At 40.4% G+C, this 23,050-nt stretch overlaps 1 protein-coding gene across 3 annotated transcripts in view; it reads right to left on the bottom strand.

The window, feature by feature from the left end:
- The window catches only part of nlgn3a (neuroligin 3a), a 133,021-nt gene that overhangs the window by 84,778 nt on the left and 25,193 nt on the right, over positions 1 to 23,050 (bottom strand). For 2 of the 3 annotated variants that reach the window (XM_026190521.2, XM_080307066.1), the window contains one exon: positions 2,518 to 2,667. In XM_026190521.2, coding sequence (XP_026046306.1) covers positions 2,518 to 2,667 — 150 coding nt within the window. Of the gene's footprint in view, positions 1 to 2,517; positions 2,668 to 11,663; positions 13,120 to 23,050 lie in introns of those variants that run through there. The other variant, XM_080307058.1, reaches the window with a different exon arrangement.

The following is a 23,050-nucleotide window of genomic DNA, read 5'->3' as shown; positions in this document are numbered from 1 at the left end:
ATATGTATGAAGGATGACTTTTTACATTGTGCAATTGGGGTTGTTACTCAAAAAAGTAATTTATTACACATTACTTATTACTTTTCATAAAAGTAATACTGCACTCAACTTTGTTACTTTATGTTATTGTTACTGTACTTTGGTGTTACTCCATAAACTAACCTGAAAGGCATTGTCACATAATTAAAAGTCTATCCTGCAAATGTCTATCCTAATGAGGACACAGATGATCTCACTTTTAGTTTTTACATATGAACACAACACTTACAAAGTAAAAAAAAAAAAGGCTTTTAAGGCACTGTGATGCTACTGTAGAAACACATACAGGTGGAAATGGAGGTGAAAAAGCTGCAAGCCTCACTGCTCATCACTGGCTTTGGTATTGGTTCAAATTCAGGGTCTGGCCGATGAGCTCAGGTGTTGCTAAAGCTACACTCAGTTTAAATGTGAATTTTAGATAGAAAGCACTTAGATGAAGAAAAAAGTCACACACATATTCAATGTATGAATGTTTGTGTGACTGAGTGAATGAGAGGTTGTACAAAGTCCTTAGAGTGGTTGAGTAGAGTAGAAAAGTGCTGTACAAAACCCAGTCTATTCACCATTTACTATGGGCTCTTTGCTAGCTTTGTGTTAGCATGCTGTCTGTGCAGATGCTTGCCGAGAGCCACAGTTGTGTTAGCAGTGTAGCAGTTGGCTCCGTCCCGGACACAGTTTGCATTTCACAACAGCACTTTTGTCCTTTTGTGTAATAAAAATAAAAGTAATGTCTATATTTCCATTTTTCAAAGGCTGTAGATCGCTAAACCGTTTTCTTCCTCCCAGTATACGAGATGAAATCAGCTGACTGTAGCGCAAACATGCAGACAAAGAAAAAGATATTTATTTGTTTGTTTTTTCCTTCTATTCACAGTGTACAGATAAATATAGAGTATTTCTGAAAGTAATACCTAATTGTAACTGTAATGTAATTACGTATTTTAGTACATTAATGTTACATTATTGCCTTACTGAAAAATATTTGGAATGTGTTACACCCAACACTAACCAAGCCTGCTAGCATTGGCTAGCATCCCAACCATCTGAAAACAGTCTCTTCTGGAGCCAAAAAGCTAATAAAGCAGAATAATGCCTATATCCACATCTTATATAAATAAATCCATAATTGCACATTGTTATTCTCTAACTATAAATACATTCACCAAGCCATTTCCTCCTGAGTTGCATGCATTTATTATGATAATTCATTGGACAGTTTTTGTTTTTTTGTGAGTTAATCCTGCACACGCTACAGCAGCTCCGAAAGCTAATACACAAAATGCTCAGCTAAATGCAATCACGTGCTCTGCTACAGGTCAGCTCAGTGTGTAATGGCAACGGTTGCTAATGTTGTATAATGTTAGTGATCTTTAGATTTTGCTGTTTTACTGTGCTTTTGGTGTTTATCTGCATTGCTCAATCACTTCATTCCAGCACCCCATTTTTGCCCCTTTTACTGGTGGTGACTAAGTTTCTCGGGCTTGTTTTAAATTGTGCCTGAAAATAAAATGTTTTTAAATATTCAGAGTACGTTGGAAGCAACTGGGTTTGGGCTGATAGGGCAGTGAAGTCTGAAAGCACTGAGGAAGTATGGGTTTTTGTCTTTTCATGGGATTTACTGACAATAGGAAACACAGAATAAAGCAGCTATATCCTTTATGCTAACAGCTGCCAACAAGTTCGATAAAATCGGAAGCAATATTCTAAAGAAATTCAGCAACATGGAAATTTCATTTTATATTCAAATTGTTTGTAGTCAGGCCACATCCACTCTAAATGTAAAAAAAAAAAAAAATAAGTGAGGAGGGAAATCAACTGTGTCAGAGAGATGGATGGAAAAGGTACAAAGCTCGGGTAGTGCACTAACAAACTCCATTTTGTGTTGCTGCAGCTGTTTCCATGGAGCTCTCTGTCTCTCCTTTTTGCTCTCTCACTCTTTCTTTCTCAGCTTCTCCCTTCCCTCTCTCACTCTCTCTCTCTCTCTCTCTCTCTCTCACACACACACAGGCTTACACATACACACACATGCACAAGTGTCTGAAAGGGGATTCAGCTGCATGAGTCAATGCAACCAACCGCAACTCAGAGAGAACCTCTCTTTCTCTCCAGCACACTCTTCCGCACTCCTCTATCCTTCCAGCATCACGCCCATCTTATCATTTTTTCTACTTCATTTCAATAATTTCTTAATTTATTCTAAACCCCAGTCACAACAACAAACCCACATTATGCAGCACACTCAATTACTGTGATTTTGATACATGAGCACTACATCAACAAGCCAGTCCATGTATTTACAGTCCTGCTTTTCTCTCTCTCTCTCTCTCTCTCTCTTTCAGCCTTATTTAGAGTGTATGTGGCAATCAGCAGAGCTCATTACTTCTAAGCTAGGTGGCCTGCAAAGCTGCCCCAGAAAATGTCCTTGAAGAATAAGGTGAAGGAAATAAAAAAAAAACAGAGAGAGGAAAGGATGCTTACCGAGGACTCCAACGCGGTAGTTGAGAGTGATAACGATGACATTTCCGTAGCTGGCCAGCACGCTCCCATCGATCATGTTGCCTGTCCCCTCCATGTAGGACCCTCCATGGATGTAGACCATCACGGGCTTGGCCCCAGTGTCTCGTATGTCTGCAAGAGCGGCCATCATTAACATATTCACAAAGCCGTCCATCCTCTCTGATCAAGGGTCAGCGCAGATTCAGATAAAGAAGTTATAGCACATAGTGGTCACAAACAGACAAGCTGACGATCACCTCCCAGATACCAGCTGTATTCATTCAGTCTTCTGGCCTAATAATGGAACTGGAAGCATTATTCTTTTCATATCAGCTGTACGAGAAACAAATGACTGTCCACGCTTTTTTTTTGCTGTCCAGCTCTATTATAGCAATCAGCTATCTCATCTAAAAACGTGGTGAGTCATTTACTTCCTATAAACCAAACTATTAGGCTTGTATTTGGTTTTGCATTGCCTCCCAGGAGGCAGACCCACTTCCTAATATAGACATGCAGGAAGCCATTAGGGAGAATAAAGAGAGAGGTACTCTGACACATCTCCTAAGCAGAGAGAAGCCTAATCTGGCCTGACAGTGATAGGGAAAACACACTGGCTAATTACACAATGCTACCTCGCGCCTCCTTTTTACACAGGCCTATCATGCCGCCGCAATTTATTTGCACAGTCCTGCTTGGGATTGCAGGCAGTTAAAATTTCTGCTTCACTTTTGGCAAAATGCTGTTTATTTTATTCCTGGAGCAGTTTTTGATACCCAGCTGGAGCGACACTCCAGCCAGATAAAGCACATCCAGAGGTAGAGGGATGAAAAAAGCCTCTGTCTGAGGAATAGACTGAATTACTGACTGGCTAGCTAGAGCTGGGAGACAAGACAAGAAACTCTCATTTTCACTCGTGCTCCCCCCTGCATTCGGTGCAGCTTCTTGCCTTCCCCCTCCCTTGCTTTGTATCACTTTCACTCACAGACTCTCCCCTGTCTCTCTCCCTGTTTTTTCTCCCGCCTTCTCCCCGTCTCTGTCCAACTCCCTGCCTTTCTTTTTGTCCCCCCCACAAGCCCTGAGAATGGTGAGAATGAGAAGGAGCAGGAGTGCAAAAAGTGTGGATGACATCGGAACAGAGAGGGAGAAAGAAAAACACAGAGACTATAAGGAAGGAAGGAAAAAAGAAAGGAAAGGAATACAGATAGAAATGGAAAGGATATTAAGAAGAGAGCAGGAGAAATAAAAAAAGGAAAGAAAGCAATGGGCTCGGATTTAAAAGGATGGTATTGTATTCTGGTTGCTATGGTGACTGAGAGCCAAAATTCAAAATCCTCAAGAACAGCTAATCGCAGACCACATCCTGAACAGGCTAATCTGCATCGATCTGCAGGCACTCCTCATCGTTATGCACCCCAACACATTAGCATGCTCAACACAGAAGACAACTACTTAGATGCATTTTGTCCAGACACCCTTTTTTTGTAAACCTCTATAAGAGAACTTAGCCTGTTTCTTTTTTCTTTTTTTTTACATTATTCCCTTGGTTATTCATGGCCCTGTTACATTTTAAAGCAAAGCAATAAGTTGTACTATATATGATGTGGCCTTATTTATGGATTCCTTTATCTTGCTGGTATCTGAGAAGGCTGCACAGTGAAATATGATTTATAGCTGACACTTCTCTGTACACACACTTATCTTAGACAAGAGGAGGAGGGGATGCATGGGGTGAGAAGGCATGAAAAGTACAGTCAGAGAAGGGAGGAGGAGGAGGAGGAGGGGTTCAGAGAGGCAAAACGATATCCTACACAAGCTATTCAAAACAAATGGGCCACAGATACAAAGAGAATGGCAGAAAGGAAGAAGGAACAGGGGGCAGAAATAAGAAAAAAAAGAGATTAGTCATGTCAATGTTATCAGTCACCTCTTTTGTTGATTCACATCGTGTCTCCATGACAACAGTTAAATCCCTTTGGGAGAGCGATACAAAACATTCGAGCTCCATTTGTTCTAATCTATTCATTGAGTTGATCTGATGTGGGAGGTGTCACATAGATGTGATATACAGCTCTCACTCATCTGTTGTCAGAGGAAGATATGTACGCAACAGATCCCAATCGGATTCTGGTTTACAGTGAGAAATGATAATCCTTTACGGATACATCTGGGCCGATGACTAAGTCTTCTTAACCAATCAGATCGGAGTTTACTTGGTCACGGTTAATTGCCTAATCTAGTGAAGCAGGTGACTAAGTGGCTACCTCAAAATAAAAAGCTGCTTCCTGATTCACTGCTTCTCCGGGGGCAAACACATCATTACATCAACACACATATTCTTAGAATCAAAATTTAGCACAGCGCTGTGGCGGAAAAGAAACAGAGATTTATTCATTAATGCACAGGCTGGTATATTTGCAATATGAACTCCATGCACAACAAGCTCAGAATATTACAGAAAGACAAAAACAAACTTGTGTTTTGGAGATGGGCAAAAAAACGTGATTGATGGCAATGTAGATGAAAGCTGATGTGCAATGAAGAATGAACTCAGCGGGGGGAGAAAAAAACTAATGTATGTACACTTTTGTCACATTTATTTTAATACGATGTGGTGTCATGCAGCAGCTACTACACAGTGACACTCATACACTCCCAGCACGTATTACACAAACAGCAAATAAATGTCTCACTGTGGGGAAAAAAATTGCCTAATGAATGAATAAATCAAATGTTTTCCGTTTGGATGGTAGGTGCAGCCGGAGTTAAAAATATATAGCATGAGCTTTAAAAAGCAACTGAGGGGCACAACCTTTCATAGGTTGCCTCACAGTGGCTCTGGTCTGATTGGAGTGTCAGTGGGAGGCATAACTCAGGCCTGAGCTGAGCCCCTTAGTATTGCTACTGCAAGCGAAACCCACCAGGAGGGTTTGGAGCACTCCTTCCTTTTTTCTGCAATCTTATTTTCTCTCACTACCTGTACCTCCACCTTTTTGTCCTTTTGCTTCTCACTCCAATGAAAGCAGTCAGTCATATATCTGACGTTAAGCGCCCCGGAACTGGCCTTGACACTCCGGACTAGGACAGGACAAAGGCAAGTGGAGATAAGTGTCGGTGGCATTCACTGTGTCAACACTTGGTGAAACATGGTGACTGTCAGCGGCTATAAGTGAGGGCTGAGGTTTGGGGGAACAGGTGACAATGTCCTGATGTGGCAGGACATGACACGCAGCCTACTGTAGTGCTCTTGTCAGGTCAAGCTTCACGGTCCACCCGTGATAGGCCCATTACTGGCATGTTTGCATTTAAGAACAGGATATCGCGGATACATTTCGGGAGGATCTTTAAAACAGGGAAAGCAACTACAAGAAACTATACAGTGGATTGTTTCATTGCCAGTGTCACTGGTGGTATTCTGAAAGTCACTGAATGTTTCCTAATATTCACTTTACACCGAAGCTAATGAACTAGTGCGGGTGGCTAGGCAATGGGAAAGATAAGAGGCTCAAAAGAGTGAACACACAGAGACAAATTACAAATTTTCTATTTTGTGCTAAGAAAAGCCAGTTAAATGAGGAACATTTATAAAATTTGAAAAATTTAATAAATGTTGAGCCAGTAGGGCTTTTATAATCTGCTATAAGACAGGGATGGGAAGGGCTGAAGTCGAGCTGTCACGGTGTCATATTTTTCCCTTCATGACTATTGTGGTTGAGAAAAAAAAGAAAAAGAAAACACATGGCAACCTAAATATCATCACAGCACCACATCAATAATGTCATCAGTCAACTTCATCAATAACTTTGTTTATTGTCTGTTGTCTTTTTTTGCAGAATAATGAAACTGACAATATACAGTCAGGTCCTTTATTGATACTTTTTTCCCTTTTTTGACCCTGTGCACCACCGCTGTGGTTTTAAAGCAAACAGTCAAGATTGTGACTGAAGTGCAGACTATCAGCTTTAATTTAAGGGATTTAACAAATGTATTGCATTAACTGTTTAGGAATTACAGCAGTTTTTATACAGAGTCGCCTGTTTTCAAAGGCTCAAAATTAATTGGATGAACTAATATAATTTTAAATATGAGGATTGTTTTTAATATTTGGATCAAGAGCCTTTGTAGTCAGTGACTCCCAAGTGCTGCGTTCCCTCTTTTAAGATGCTCTGCCAGGCCTTTACTGCAGCCTCCTTCGGCTGCTGCTTGTTTGTCGGTTCCTCTGCATTCAGTTTTGTATTCAATGACTTAAAAGCTGCTCTGTACTGGGTCGAGATCCAGTTACTGACTTAGCCACTGAAGAATTTCACATTTCGTTGTCTTGAGAAACTCTTGGGTTTTGCAGTGTGCTTTGGGTCATTATGTATTTGCACTGTGAAGGGCTGTCTGATCATTTCTGCAGCATTTCTCAGGCTGAATCTGAGCAGAGAGGGCAGAACTGTATACTTCATCCTGCTACTTCCATCAGCAGTCACATCATCATAAACACTAGTGACCCGGTTCCAGTGGCAGCCAAACATGTCATTGCCATAATATTGTCTTTGAAGATGATGTGCTTTGCTTTAGATCATGAGCTGTTTCTCTTCTTCTCTGCACTTTCTCAAGTTAACCTTATCTTTTTATTTTTTTTTTTTAGATATTTTCTGGCAAAGTCTAATCTGGTCCTCTTATTCTGTATTTTATTCTGGAAGGCATCTCTTGGTTGTATACAATGATACACCTACCTCCTAGAGAGGATTCCTGACTTGGCTAGATGTGGTGTAATTTCTTAACGTAGAAATATTTCTACAATCTTACAATCCCACTTGACCTTTTTGCCTGAAAGATCACAGTTAATGCGAACAATTAATTGAATATTTTTGTTAAAAACCCCTTGAATTAAAGATGAAAGTCTGCCCTTCAATCGCATTGTGGATTGAACAATTGCCAACTTTGAATCATTGTCCAAATATTTATGGACCTAACAGTGAGTGAACAGTAGTGAGACAGTCTGTAACCAAATTATTCCAATTATTAAAATATTTATGATATTGTCATATATGTATTAAAACACCTCTGCGCTAGACTACGTGATTGCTCTCCATACCTGATATGTCTAAGTAACTAAAATAAAATAAAATTAAAAAACTGAAAATAGGATAGAGTAAAAGGGAGAAGCTTGTGAGTGTGTGCGCCTCTATTAGGAACATTGACTACAGTAAACTTAAAGGGAGGAATGACCTTTGTGTGAAGATGACATCTTGCTTCCTGGCTGCTGTGCATGTGTGTTAAATATGATGTTGGAAACAGGGTAGATAGAGTGTGTAAATACATGAGGATAGAGAAATGAAACACAGGGATAGCCAGTGGTTGAGTTAAATGAAAAGAAAGACAGTGTGAAAAACCTACAAAGGCTATTAGCCAAATCCCCCTACAGCTGGCCAGGATCTAGTTTAGAGGAGGAAAGCAGTAGAGGTGCTGTCATCCCTAAGACTCACAGACAGCTGTTTGCTGCCAGAATGAAAGAGACGTAACCCTTTAGTCTTTCAATAAAGCCTGCTGTCCTTGACATGAGTTTAAGAGCTGGTAACTGTACAAACACACTGCAAGCTCGATGACAGCCCACGAACAAACACACTGCAGCGCACAAACCCTTCAGACCTGCTCTGGCATTGTATGAGGAAAGAGTCAAAGTGCCTCTGTGAACTAATTCAAAGCCTTTCTCCACTCCATTCCTGACATTTTTTTCAAAAGAAGTCTGTTTTTACATGTTTTGCCTTCCCAATTATTTTGTGCCACTCAAGAGGAAAGGACAAAGAAAAAGATAAAGATGACAGTACCAGTCTGGCTCTCCTACCCTTTGAAATGGCTCAAATGATGCCCGTGTGGATCAGCCATTAGCAGCAATGCTTATCTTGGAAAGAAGCTGAGCAGTAGCATTCCAAAGATCTCTGCATAAATGGGCTTCAAGGGGCATGATTCCTCTTCTCTGCCACATCAGAGAGAATAGGATAGTGGCAGAATAGAGAAAATGGTGTGTGAATTGCCCCCACTGTCGATTTGCCACTCTCCAGGCTGCCTGAGCTGAGCTGAGGGCTTTGCTGGATAGGGATCCAGTCAGGCCTGTGCGATGGAATTAATGGTAATACCCAGGCAGGTGGAGCTCAGCTCTGCTCTCTGGCACAGCCCGAGCATCTCTAAGGGTGGGGGTAAGTCTGCGTGTATCTGCATGTGCTCGCTGTCTTCATAAGTGTTTGCTTCTAGAGCTGGGCAGCAAGCAAGTTTGTGTGTGCACTGATTTAATGGATGCGAGCGTACATGTCTGAGTGTGTGCGAGCACACTCTCGGTGGAGGTATTCCTTCTGATTAGAGCTAAGTCTCAAAGCGCCAAAAGACAGAAACACACAGTTCTATTTTTCATCATTGGGATAGGGCTGAGGCAGCAGTGGCGCAAGACAGTCCATAGGTGGAGAGCAGACTGCTGCTTCTCACAGGCTATCACTAGGCGCTCTACCTCAGCACCATTGCTATGTTCCACCTGGAAGATTTAGCCCCTACATGGACTCGCTTACTCTATTTACATGCCCACCTTTATCTAACAACAGCAGGTACGTGATTGAAAGCTTGCACTCCCCTTTACAGTGCAATAACACCGTCTGTAAAATTGAGTCTTGATTGTGGGCTGGTGTAAATCACAGCAACTTGGCCTCCATGCTTGTTTTGCAGGCGGGAGTGTTGTGCAGAATTTGAATGCACTTTGGGGGTGCCAGTGGGTTGAATGTTACTCAGACAGACAGATGGACACACAAAGGGACAGACAGCAAGACACAGGAAGGGATAAACAGGCAGATATGTTAAAAACATGGAGCCTTAGAAAGAAATACATCAATATAATAGTAGTGCAGTATAATATATTCCAGACTACATATTTCATTGCTCTTATCTCTTCGTCTCATTTGAATACTTTTACTGGCTGTTAGCCACCCTCTTTATTGTAAATTTATATATTACGATTCCATACGTTATATTTCTTTGGCAATAAAAGAAATTCTTTATTGTTCCAATATTTATTTTGATTTGACTTTGAGAACATGTCTGGAGGGGCTATAACAGGGAGGAGGGCAGTTCAGATATATTGTAGGGAGGAAGCAAATTAGGCCAGGATAGACAGACAGCCAACTGAGACCACATGGTAATGCTGGGAGGAACAGACTGAGAGATGGAGGGGGTTAGACAGGGAAAGCAGGCAAGACAGTAGCTCTCGCAACTGAATGAGAATGTGTGGATAAGATGTGCACCAGCTCAGCTCGGGTGAGAGTGCGAGTCATGCTCGTGTTGTGATTCTACTTGCCCTTTAACTTGAGTGCAAATGTTTAAATTTCACTGGTGATCCCTTGACTGTAGGCACAGTTTTTGGTAATAATAGCAGTGCTACCTGTGAGAGCAAATGTGCGTTGGACTTACAAGGACTTTGTGGTTTGTGCACTTTACTCCTTCAGGGAGTAAAGTCTTTTCCTCCTGAGGCATCAGCTCTCTGCGGGGGGAATTACAGAGGAACAAAGAGGAGTCCCTGAACAGCGGTGTTCATATGTTGGGCCATGACAGTTCCACACATTCAGCGGAACAATAAAAATCTTCTGGATCATGTTTAGGGATTGATGGCCAACTCTGTCACACAGGCATTAGTTACAGTAGTGTTTCAGAGGCTCTGCTGGGACTGTTTTGTACTTCTACGGTGATGCTCTGTAAATAGCATTAGTTGCGCTCAGTAAAGAATAGACTTGTCACATTTTCAGTGAGGCTAGTCTAGCACAACAGCTTGGAGACCAAGCCACTGTGTACGCATGCATAGACTTGCCAGACAAAGGGATCGGCACTTGTCAGCAATTTTAAACGGACTCAGGGCTGCATACATGTGGGTTTGCTTGAAGGAAGAAGAACCTTCCACACGCACGCACATACGCACTCAGTCGAGCTGAAGACTGAAGGCAATTTGGCTTCGGTTGCAACAGCTCGCCCTGGGCTTGAATGAGGAAACACCTGTGTGTCAGAGTGGTGCTATGGCAACTCTTCCTGTTCTGTGATCAAGGCCAGCATGAGGCTCCTTTTTGAGAGAACAGCCCACTGAGCAAGGAGTGAGAAGAGACCCTATATCTGGAAAGAACCCAAAGCAGGATCAATCCAGTGCTCATTTTTTCAGTATCTAAGAGAAATGAGTGATAAGACATGGCGCTTTGGTGTGACGTTCAGTCCTTAACATGTGCTAAAGTCCCAAAAAGCTTCCCTCCAGATTCAGTTGAATCGTTTTCACCAAATATACACATCATGCGCAAAGATCCAATCTGTCCAGAACAAACAAATGGAGCATAAAACAAGGGGTTTACCTTGATACCCGACATCATGCTCGCATCACCTGCCCTACTATGGCAAAGGAGAACAAGGGCGGGGCGATATCAAGGGTTTGATTTAGATTCAGACACTTAAGCCGTTTCTGTTGCAGCACAAGAATCGTCTCTCATTCTAATCTCAGCAGAGATCCACCCTGAGCCAGGAATATCCCAAGATAAATATGGAAAGCGAACAATGCGATTGCTGAGCAGCAACTTCCCATTTTTTACACCTCTCGCCTCTAATCCTCTCCAGCAGCACTCCTGAACTGCCGCTCCTCATCTAAATCTGCCGGCACTCCGGGTGAACAGTCTGATATTACACTGCTGCTTCACTTTCCCTCTGTCATTATCGCCACCAATTCAGCTACTGGCCACACCTTAAAAGGGGGCTCTAACTACCGACTCTCCCCTTGTAATAACAGTTGCTCCAGTCCCTGTGTGAGATATTAAAATTATTCAACCCGAGCCTGGTTATCTAGACAGTTACTAGATCCCATCTGCCTCTAAAGCTAAACACTCCTTCCACTGACTGAATTCAGATGCTTAAGAACAAGAGCCTTCGCGTACACTCACATTCACACACATGCACTCTTTTTCACTACATTGCTCTACAGATTGAAATGTGACAGGGGTGCTTGATGATTGCATTTGGAATTGGAACAAAAAAAAGAAAACAAAACAAAACAAAAAATCCATAAATGATCAGAAAACAGTGTCATTTTTGTAAGAAAATCATGCACCATCTTTGATCACCATGGAAAATACCTTCATCTTCATCACCGTCGTTATCCGATAAATCCTCGCCCTGTTTTTTTGCATGGGTCCCTGTTATTGAAGCAGGGAGAGACATAGAGAGGCACAGGGAAATTCAAAATAGCATGTTTGGAAAAATAGAGATGGGAAGAGAGGCATTTCAAAAAGTACACACGAATTACAACAGTGCTGATTTAAATACATTCCCACACAATTTTCATTTTGCACAGAGAGCATATACAATTGCAGGACTACAAACATAAAAAAAAACAACCTTACAATGAGGAAAAAAACAAACATTTCTATCTTACAGAATTATATATGAACACAACTTCACTGCTACTATAACGTGTATCTGTAGCAGAGTCATACACCACTGACATTTTCAGAAAATCCATTTAAAATTTATCAGGAAAAACAACCCAAGCCTATTTATGTGAGTTACTTTTTTCTAGTCTGTTGGAGAAGCGAACAGATACTGTACACCAACTCATTCAGTTTTTGTTTTCTTTTTATGTTGGTTTTTGGAGGATTTTGTGCATTTAAACACTGTAGGAGACTCTAGGAAGTCTCCTTGGTATTAATTTGTAACTTGATAACAGAAAAATGATACTTGAGCACAGGAAAATCAGGAAGCTTTTTGAAAGGAAACGTTTTAAACTACAAATGCAATTTCTCCAGAGCTGCTGAGATCTGAATAAATCCTAACAATGCATGCAATTGGTCTGTCTGTCTCTTTGCCCAAAAGAGTCGCTAATATCTTGTCCTTGTGCAGTGTTTTGCAGTAGTACATAAATGTACTCCCCTGGGTCTGCAAGCTATATCTTCACCTACCATTTCCCATAAGCATTTGACATCCTTGTCATTTTTGTGGCTCACCAGCAGCACAGTCTAAGGATATCAGCAGTGATTAGTCAACAGGGCAATCCATCAAAACCATCCATTTAGTAGTCAATCATCCTCTCACAAGCTTTTAAACATATTGGGAATATAAATAAAATAGAAAAATGTTTTCTAATCTTTTCTATTTCTTTTATAAACCTTGCAGATCTTTGGTGATGCCCTGATCCGTTATCTTGATGCCTGTTCAGGTCCGCTTCTCTTCTGTACTCACTACAGCAACTCCTAATGCTTTTATTGACCTTGGGCATTTCCTCCAGTGAAAGACCAGAATGAATACAAATTGATAACAAAATATAATAGGCTGATTGACATTGAATTAACAGACCCATTCATTATTCGAAGAAGATGACTTATTTGAATAATGCTTTTGCAGGAGTGATAAGCTTGAGCCTTGCGTGAAACAAATGCCACATCTTCTAACATTAATTTGCAGGCAATGAACATGATTTCACGGGGAATTTTTGGTCTCTGCCCATGTAATCCTTTTTTTTATTCTCATGACCTTGGAGGAAATTGAGGTGGGGACCATGAAATGTGCTGTAGATTCCCGATCAGTAGGGAAGATCCCAGTAAGCACAGAGGTTGCAAACAGTAATGGCACAGCAGACAAAAGTGGATGCACTCAGACCACGAGACTCAGCGAATGTTAACGCGTGAACCTCTCAATCCTCTATTTGCTGTAACGGAGAGTTTACAGTATTAGGAAACTTTTTCTAACGTTCATGCCGAAAACGCAGTCAGTCTGGTGGACTCGGACTTGAACGCTATAACTCACAGAAGTCAGAAGCAATGTGGACCTCATCGATACTGGTTAAACAGGCTCTATTTGAATAAATGCGTTGTCCTCTTTGAATACCTCATGCATTGTTAATTGATAGATGCAATACAGTGTTATGCATAATGTAAAAGGCTGAGCGTGATGGTATTTACTGAGCAAATTTATGCTCTGAACTGGAGCCATGGTTGGTACAGCGACTTTGTTTAATCTGCCCATCATTTTTCAATTATAGGGCGAATGAATAATGCAGACTGTATATCATGCTATATTACTTTTAGATAAACAAAGATAATGATATGAATATACCAACTTTAAGCTTAAATGCCAACATTTGTGTCATCTCGTTGACAGCAGAAGGTAAGTGGACTGTTGGTGAACAACACCGATTTGTTATTGATGAGATTTTGATTAATAATAATGCCAATATCCAATCTACTAGTATGTTCTTTATCATTTTCCTTACTGAGCATCAACTTGCTTAGTAGAAACAGAGCAGCATGGGGGCCGCTGCCATGCGTTTGAAGTCATTGTTTTGCAATGCACAACAGTCAGAAAAAAAACATATCAGTATTAATAAAGGGAATTCCTAAACTTGGAGGCACGGTATTCCAATGCATTGGTTCTCAAATCCCATCTACCCTGTATCTACAGCCAAATAATAACAGAAATGTGGGACTCGTATAACAAAATAATTAATCTGGTGTTCCAGTCAGCTACTTGGTGAATATGTTGCTGAATATGTTGTAACTTCTGCGCCAGGATATATTTTTGGAGCCCTCTGTGTCAGCAGCCCAGTTATGCCAGCACAGTGATCTTACTGAAGCAAATGTGTTGCTTCAAGTAGCGCTAATGTCAACTTCCCTTTGTAGAAATCAGCTACCATTAAGTTATCAAATGTCACATTTATCATGTTGGCTTTCTAGAAACCTACAAGAAGATTAACAGTCTGAACAGAATATAGAGCTTTGGTGGAGACCGGCAGGTCAGGCAGCTACAAATCAGCATGACCTGTTGGGCATGCATCATGTTGTTTTATTCTCTTTTTGCCTTTTTAAATGCATTTTCACAACCTGTAGTGACATTAGCTGGCTACTCGTACAAAGAAATAAGATACATAATGACACCATCTTGACAAAGAAGGAACAACAAGCCAACTCCAACTATGTTTTATGGATTCTTGGGACACATAGACAATACTAGCTAACGCTAACTGTTTCCAGTTCTTTTTTCATATACTGTTCTGGCTACTGTTTATTTAAATAGTAGTTTTGCAAGAATTCAGACAACACAAGCTACAGTAATGATGCCAGTAAGCAGGCTGGCATTGCTGGGGCCTTTAGGCAGTGGGTGCTATTACTGGCATGGCTCACTGTTGTAGAACTGGTGACTGTAATAGCTGCACAGGATTTTTCAACTGTCAACCCGGTTGGCAGCAGCCATATACACGGTTGAAGACCTTGGAAAACAATGACAGAATTTGGTCTGGCTTGGTTCTGGTTGAAGGCAGGTGGCAGTGGCTGGTGCAACTGTGGAGATGCAGTCACATGAGGGGGACATAACAGTGAGAGTGACAACGGCTTTGTCGAACAGGGAAAAGGAAGCCACATGGAGAACACTCGCTGTCTCAAAATGCTAAAGAATAAGGCGCAAAGAGGGACCTGCATGATAGGAGATCTGGACAAAGTCTCAAATGAGTATTTGCAGGAGAAGATTACTGAGTGAACATAAACTTCATCAATTATGTAAAAGTCATATGAGACCTATATATAATAAACCAAAGGGAATATTTGGTAGACATTTTAGAGTTTGCAGTTTATTTCCTAAACATGATTAAATAAGACATTGCTAATTGATTCAAAGCTGTTATTAATGTATGTCCCTGGGTACAAACTGGAAGCACAGGAAAACTAGGAAAGGAGAGGGAGCAATAATCTCCACTGGAAACTCAATAAATATTCAACAATTGTAATAGTGTCTGATTCTTGCTATTAATTTTTAATAGCTATTACTTTTTTGTCTTAAGTGGTCTTTTGGATTATGATTTTATAAAATCCTCCTGCTTTTGACAGTGTTGTTAATGATTACACAAATCAATCAACCTTAAATCTGAAATCTTTCTCTTTTTGGTGATTATAACAACGATCGGTCAACACTTCAAATGTCAATTACAACATTTGACCCCTATCAAATTATTAAAGATGACATGCAAATCACAAAATCTGTCAGGGCACAAATTAATTCTTATGAAGTGTTGTCTACAACATCAAATTAACTGAAGTTAACTGTTAACCTAAAGCGATACACAATATATTAATTGTTGTAAAATGGGACAATTTTAGGCAGGAACTTGTTAAGGGTGATGTTCTTATTGTATTTTTTTAATCAGATTTTTTGGCAGATTTTCTTTAAGTTCTATATAAATAAACTGATTACTAAAAATGAATAGCAATCAATCAAATAAAAAATGTTTAACCTGGTCCAGCGAAGTTCAATGAATTCATGAACATAGCTCTATTAATAAAGTCTACAGTGTAAGAGACCCGTGTTATACAAGATTTAAGGCACATGCTGCTTATACTGTAACTCATTGTCAGTATCATAGCCCTAACCCAGCAATAAAAGGAAATAAATACTACACAGCTACAGCCAACAATGAGTAAACATAAAACTGGGGGTCAGTTGGTTGGTAACTATAAGTGCTTTTCTAATCAATTCATTTATTTTAAAACCAGTGCACTACCTTTACAAAAGTAAAAAAAACAAACAAACTATTATGGATTTTGTCAACCATTCCATTATCATCAGGACCTTTTTTTTAAATAAGGCAGAGTGATGCTAATTTATAAATCAGGAGCAGCTCATCAGACATACAATTATAGTCAATTAGTATCGTACCTGTATTTTCTAATCTTCAGTAAAAGTTGTAGCTCACCACGAAGAAAGTAGAGTCAAACCATTATCTACAGCCATTAGATTCCACCTGAATTATTCCACAGAGACTGCTAATTGCTTTTTTTATAGAACAACTTAAGTCATCATTTGATAAAAGTGAAGAACTCTGTGCAGTTTTCTCTGGATCTTAAAAAGGCGTTTCACACATTAAATCGTGGTATTGTTAATCATAACCCTCCCAGTTTTTATTTATCTGATATAAACTTATTTTTGGTATCTTTAAATCTTATCTTTAGAACAGTAGACGATGATTATGTCACCTTTATATATACAGTATGACCCACTTACCAAAAACTTGTCTTGAAACAAGTTTTTAAATGTATGGCGGTGATCCGCTCATAAATCCGGTCATTTAACAGCAGCATGGTTCGGAAACTGGTGTTTTATACTCAGCATGAAAAACAATTCTTCCGGGGCTTGGGCCTCAATAAAAATAAATGGGTTTAAACTAAAGATTAATAGGCACTGTATTGAACAGATTTGAGACATAAAATATCTCAACCTTGCATTATTCAAACGTTAGATTTTAGACGCATCCAAAAATAGCAAGAAAACTTGCAAACGAACAAAAACATTTAGACTCATCAGAGGCTGCTTGCTTTTTCTCTTTGAAATTAGTCTGAAGATCATCGCCGCCGACTTCTCAAGAAATGAAATAAGTTTCGCTTCCATCATTTTATTACATTTGCTAATATCAGCCTCATAAATAATGAGTTCTGGGCTAAGTAGTGTGTGGAGCATCTGGCTGTAATTGTAAGGTGCCCCGTAAATCCTCTTTTGTACAAATAGGTTTTGTTGTAGCTTCTAAAGATGGAAATTCTCATTTCATATTGCATCATGCTTTGTGTTTTGTATTGTCCCTTCAATCTGCTCAGGCTTTGCGTTTTTTTTAACGTGCATATATATATATACTTATTTATTGTTGAGTCTGTGCAGTGGGTTCTGTATTTGCTGTAGGGTTTATGTAACCTAAAGGCCTCTCTAGGGATACTTGGTTTGGGCTACTTGTCTTTAAACAAATACAGATTTAATTACAAAATAAATAATAAATAAAAAGCTTCAGGCCTTGCTATGAATTATAAATGATAGAAACACAGTGATTATAGAACGCCTTTGCTATCGACATGCTGAAACAATTAGGTTACTGAGTAATAATCCTCAAGACAGGCACAGGTGTCGACAAGTGAGCTCCGTCATTTTGAATTGTTGTCTGTGAGCCCGTGTGTGTGTCAATCGCTGGATCTTTACCAGGGACTGCAAATACGTGACATCTGCAGTGACTCAGCCGGCGATCCTATACTTGACCTTGAATGTTTGAAGCAATGCCACAGTGAAAAGTGTGCGCCAAATAAAACTACAATGAAGTGCCGAGTTTCCTTTTTGAATAGCTGGCCTTCAGGTGTCTAAACCTGCATTGCTTCAAAACAGGCAGGCATGTAGAATAACAGCTATTATTCATGTTCCTTGACAGGTAAAATAGAAACCTGTCGCATTTATCAAATCGGGTTCAAACGAAATCGCACTCGATTGGGCTTACTCGTTACACGGAGGAAATCAAAATGAAACATTTCATAAAGACAGCCTAGTTTGCTATATAGTTTTACATGAATAAACCCAAGCATGCGTACGTATGTACACATACACCCACGCACTTGCACGCAGACATTAAGATACAGAGTGCTCTCACACTCTGGAGGCTTCTTGACTGAATCCACAATTCACTCAATACATCGTGGAAGGGCTGAATGTTAACTGCCTTTCCTTTGCTGGAAAAAGGTTCGCTGACAATAGATGGGCCTTGGAGTTAAATATCAGAAAGGTCAGAATGTGGAAAGGGACTTTGTGAAATGTGAAATGTTGCAGCCTTGACAATTTAGAGCAGTTATATTCAGTCTGTAATCCTCAGGTGGCCGTTTTCCCTTGTTCTTCTCTCTTTTTCTCTTTCTGTTGTTTTTTTCTTTCCCTCTCTGTCTGTCTGTCTGTCTGTCTGTCTTCATCTCCCTCAATCTGTCTTCCTACATAGAGGTGAAGGCACAGCTTGGGAGGGACACATAAGAGAGAATGATGGAGAATGCAGCTAAAAGGTTAAGGAGGCTGTAATCCTGCTGTAAAGGACAGCCAAAACTCACACTGTGATTCAGCTGCTCCAAAATATTTGACAAAAATAAATAAATAACTAAATAAAAAACTCCCAAAACAAATAAAGGCCAGCAAGCTGTCTTTCTGCCCGACGACGGCTTCATAATAGAAAGGGACAAGTTTCACAGAGGCCGCGGGTTTCTGAGTATAAATGCAACCTAACACAATGGGGAATCAATATGGAAATTAATAAACACACCCGTAAGCAAAATCAATAACGGCACTGGTATCGCTGGATATATTCGTATCACTATACGTCCCTACACACGAGTACGTGTGCACTGCAATTCCAGCCCTGCGAAGGCAGTAAAGATGAAGACCGCAAGCTAACAAGCAAGTGTAAATGTGAACAATGGATCATTTTAAATGTTTAAAAATCATAAATTCCCCTTAATATTTATCTTACACCTCAAGGAGACAAATAGCAACGCATTGTGGTGCTTGCTTACAAGTAAAGTCCGCAAGGCACCATTAATCTCTTTATCCCTCCCAAACACACAGACAGGTGCGCAATTACAAATGCATGATATGTGTGAAAGTATTGCTCAATTTTTTAAGATACCAAATTTGGAAGACTGAGTTCTTTACGTGTAACATTATATGTCACAGTGTGGCCAGGGACATGCGTGTGAATAATTTATCACACTTAAGAAGAAATCCGAGGGGCTGTGGAAGCTCGGTCTATCTTAACAAGAGATAGGAGATGCAACAAATTGTTTTTTCCTCTTTAAATGGGCTTTAAGACTCCACAGGCTGTGTCCACCATTTCTTTTTAATTTGGGATAAACAAAGAACAGAACAGAGATATTGAGCCTTGGATTGACTGGGGAAGCTGGACAGCACAGCAGCAGGAGGCCACTGAATAGGAACTTCCTGCTTAGGTCATGCTTTGCATCTCAAGTCAGCGCGATTGCATCTGCTGGCCGGCAACAGCCTTCCCTCACTGGGGTCATCAAACATCCCAGATAGATAATTGTAAAAGATCATAGGAGCAATTTCCTCTAAAACAAAAACATGGGGCATCTGCTCTGTTTTCGAATCACACAAGCCAATATTTGTTCTTGTTTTCTTGGAAAGTTTTCGCCCTGTCTGCTTGGCGTGCAGATCTTCTCGGCAGCACTCAGGGAGCAGCCCCTCCTTCCTCGAGGCAAGCACAGTCGGCCAACCAACAGGATTACCATGGTGTGTTACTGTTTGCTGCGGCCCTGCTGCAGTCTAACCAGGACTGGGGCTCTTATACAGTTTTCACATCTTTCTAGCATCTGGAGGTCATCTGGTAAGATGGAAAAAAAACTGTACCATGTTTCTTCTGGGGTAGTTAATCTACAGGTTTGGCAACTGATCGGACTGTTCAGTACTGGCGCTGAGCTGAGTAACACATGGCAGCCTGCTGCCTGTGAGGGCTACATAGGAATGATAGTTGAGTGGTCCAAATCAAGCCAAAACGTACAACAGATTTTGCTGCACTTATCTCAAATGGACTCATGATGAGGGATGAATTTAGGAGTCGGAAAGGTTGATCTCAGAGTGTCTCTCAGAATCAGCGTTATACAGAGACGTGAGCATGAAGGACTCTGAGGACGAGTTTTACAGGCAGGCTGCAAGCAATGAAAGCGACACACTGTAAAACCTGGTACGAAATAATGTGAGCATTATACAAACAAGAAGCGCACGGCGCAGCAGGAGCGTATTATAACCAGAACTCCACCTCGTTGAAAGCATGTGAATTTACAGGTCTTTTTTTTTCATGTTTGTCGATCAATTTCTCAATGCAAAGCTCTTTTACAGATAAACATTGACCTCGTCGGGTTTGTCCTCACAAAATTGACCCATCTGCAGCCAATCTAGCACTCTGGGGCTGAATACTGCTTAGCTGTGTCCCCGCACATCATTACCCTCCTCTTCACTCCATTCACTCTGACTCAGAGCAGGAAAATGACTGAGTGATATAACCAAGGCTCCAGTGTCTCCAGCAGCGTCGCTGCTCCATGCTCTCGGTACGTGCTGTAAGGCCACATCAGAGAGAGCGAGTGAGCAGTGGGCTACGGTGCTGATGTTGCACATTAGATCACCTACACATGACCTCAAACGCTACCTGCTCGGACATCTTGGATGTGCGGTGCTGTGGTAGAGGGCAGAGACCATCTCTGTCTTTCTCGCTTGCTCTTCTAGAGCAACACTGTGGTCAGTGCAAACATAAGAGTGTTTATGAACAAAGAGAAACGCTCTGGTGAATTAGCCCTGTCAAAATTAGCTGCAAAACCTGCGCTCTCTCTAACAATCAACCATGCTGGTATTGAAAAAATAAACAGCTAGTGCAATCTGTATTGAGCTTTATGTTATTTTTTTATTTAAGGAGTCTTTCTTTGATCTTTGTTCAGGGCACTGCTAGAGAGGTTTAAAGGCTTTCCCTCTGTTTAATGGAGGAAAATGAGCCGCAGCTTTGATATCAGTGCATCAGATGTTTTACTTGCACAATGCTCTGCAGGACGCTAACGGCGCAGAATCCATATGATAGGCTTTCTCTATTGTTTGCTGGAAATGAATCCCTTATAACTGAATTGTATAACCTCTTATTTAACCATTATTTTTTTTCACTGTGGTTTTACTATGCAAAACACTCTCTGAGTCATCGTATGGGAAGACTTTACCTCATGCACGCAGGAATCTTATTATGATCACATCCGATTAGGGATTTGTACTTTTCTCACTTGATCAGCATCACCACTACAGCAAAGGTGCTTCATGCCTTTTACTCAGCTCCTGTCACAACTGCATACTGTTGCTTGGCAACAATCACACAACCATTTCATCCAGAATCACCATTTTTCTTTCTGAAAATCAGTTACGGTTACAGATTGGAAAATTGGTAGTGGAGACGTTATTGGTACTGAATATGAACAGTGTGTATGACTCTACTGCATTATACCGGTCTGTACTGCAAAAACATAAAACCCTGTGTGTGTATATCTGTGTACATGCACAGAGATACACTTGGTTATAGTGTATTTACTTATAATTTTACAGAGAGGATTTAACCAAAAGTAGGAACTAAAAAACAATAATTAAAAATATATATTATCATTCACATGACTCATGAACTGTTTCCTCTTCGAATTCCAATTTTAAAAAAAAACGTCCTTGTTGGAAGTATTTATTTATTTATTTATTTTATTATGACCGAAACCAAAGTGTGCCTGGTAAGAATGAATTATGCTCCATTTTCTTGGGTGAGTCAGCAAAAGCTATGATTAGTAGAAGCAGTTTAAAAAAAAGGTGAATCTCATATAAAGTGTTTCCATGGAGACTGAAAATGATGAAATTTGTGTTTATAACAACAGAGGAACTATACAACAGTCAGCTCTCTGCACAATAATATGTCAGAACAACCAACATATAAAACTTATGATAAACCATTTTCTCATTACCAAACACGGGGAAGATAATTGAAAAATTCCAACTGGAAGGGGAATATTAAATAGATATTTCTGTGTATATTCCACAACTGGGACTAATTCAGAAGCAGAACTGCCTGAAGGGCTAGTCTGTCTCGAACAAAATTGGTTTACCAAAGCTGAATGTACGAGGCACAGAGTGAGGCCAAGAGCTGTCTCCTGTCTCCGTGGAAATCAGCAGCAGAGGTCTCCCAGCTGAAACGGAATCTTTACTGTGCAGCGAGATATGCTCAGGATCACAACTTTAAGGCTACCTGGAAGGGCCCCCGGTGCCTTAAGGGAAAGCTGGGAAAATTAACACTCTTTTGTCAAGAGTGGTTGTGCTTTAGCCGCTGCTAATAAAATTGTGATGTGCTTTTCCGTGGCTGCGCGTGAGGCCATTTGCTACACGGATAGATCAAAGCTGTCGTGCCAGTAAAACACCCCACCGCCCCTTATTTGAACAATGGGAATAATCAATTTGAGATAGAGGTGGCGTTACACTTTTTTTGTAGAAAATTAAATCAACCGCTGATGCTGGGGTGCTTTCAGGTGTCGTGCTTGACGAATACTTTCAATAAGCCGCTTAAGTGCTGTCTGAAACGGGACTCAAGTTCCTTGTAGTAGCAAATTAACATTTCAGGGATAGTTTAAAATAATAATAATATTCATTTAAAAAGGCATTTATGCTTCTGATTTAATCAACAGTTGTATTTACCTTTAAACAAATGCACTTTAGACATGAACAATCCACACAGTGTTGTGAAAAAAAAAACACAGGTTATCAGTAGACATCACAATCTATCGCTGAACAAAAATTCTGCCGCTTATTTGAAGACCTGCAGTTTTACTCCTTGACTTTAGCTCGCACATTTAAACAACACAACAACCTAAACACACACACACTTACTCACACAGGCATGCAGCACAGCACAGCCACTCACTCATCTTTCACACTCATGTCAAGGTTGATCTGAGTCACAAGTCCCATGTTCATCCCAATTAGCACTTTGATTTGGGAGTTGATAGGTGGTGATATTGGCGGCTTTGGAAGGATGCACCCATCACTCTCCTCTCTCTTTCACTCTTTCAATTCCTCCCTTTCGTTCCATGTTTTTCTTTTTTCTTTCTTTTTCTTTTCTTTTCTTTTTTTTTTTTACATACCTCCTTTTCTACACATTTTCTTGTTGGGT

The sequence above is a fragment of the Astatotilapia calliptera genome, chromosome 2, assembly GCF_964374335.1.
Source record: "Astatotilapia calliptera chromosome 2, fAstCal68.1, whole genome shotgun sequence".
Lineage (NCBI taxonomy): Eukaryota > Metazoa > Chordata > Actinopteri > Cichliformes > Cichlidae > Astatotilapia > Astatotilapia calliptera.
The sequence above is the reverse complement of the archived record's forward strand: the minus strand, read 5'-3'. Positions and strand labels throughout refer to the sequence as shown.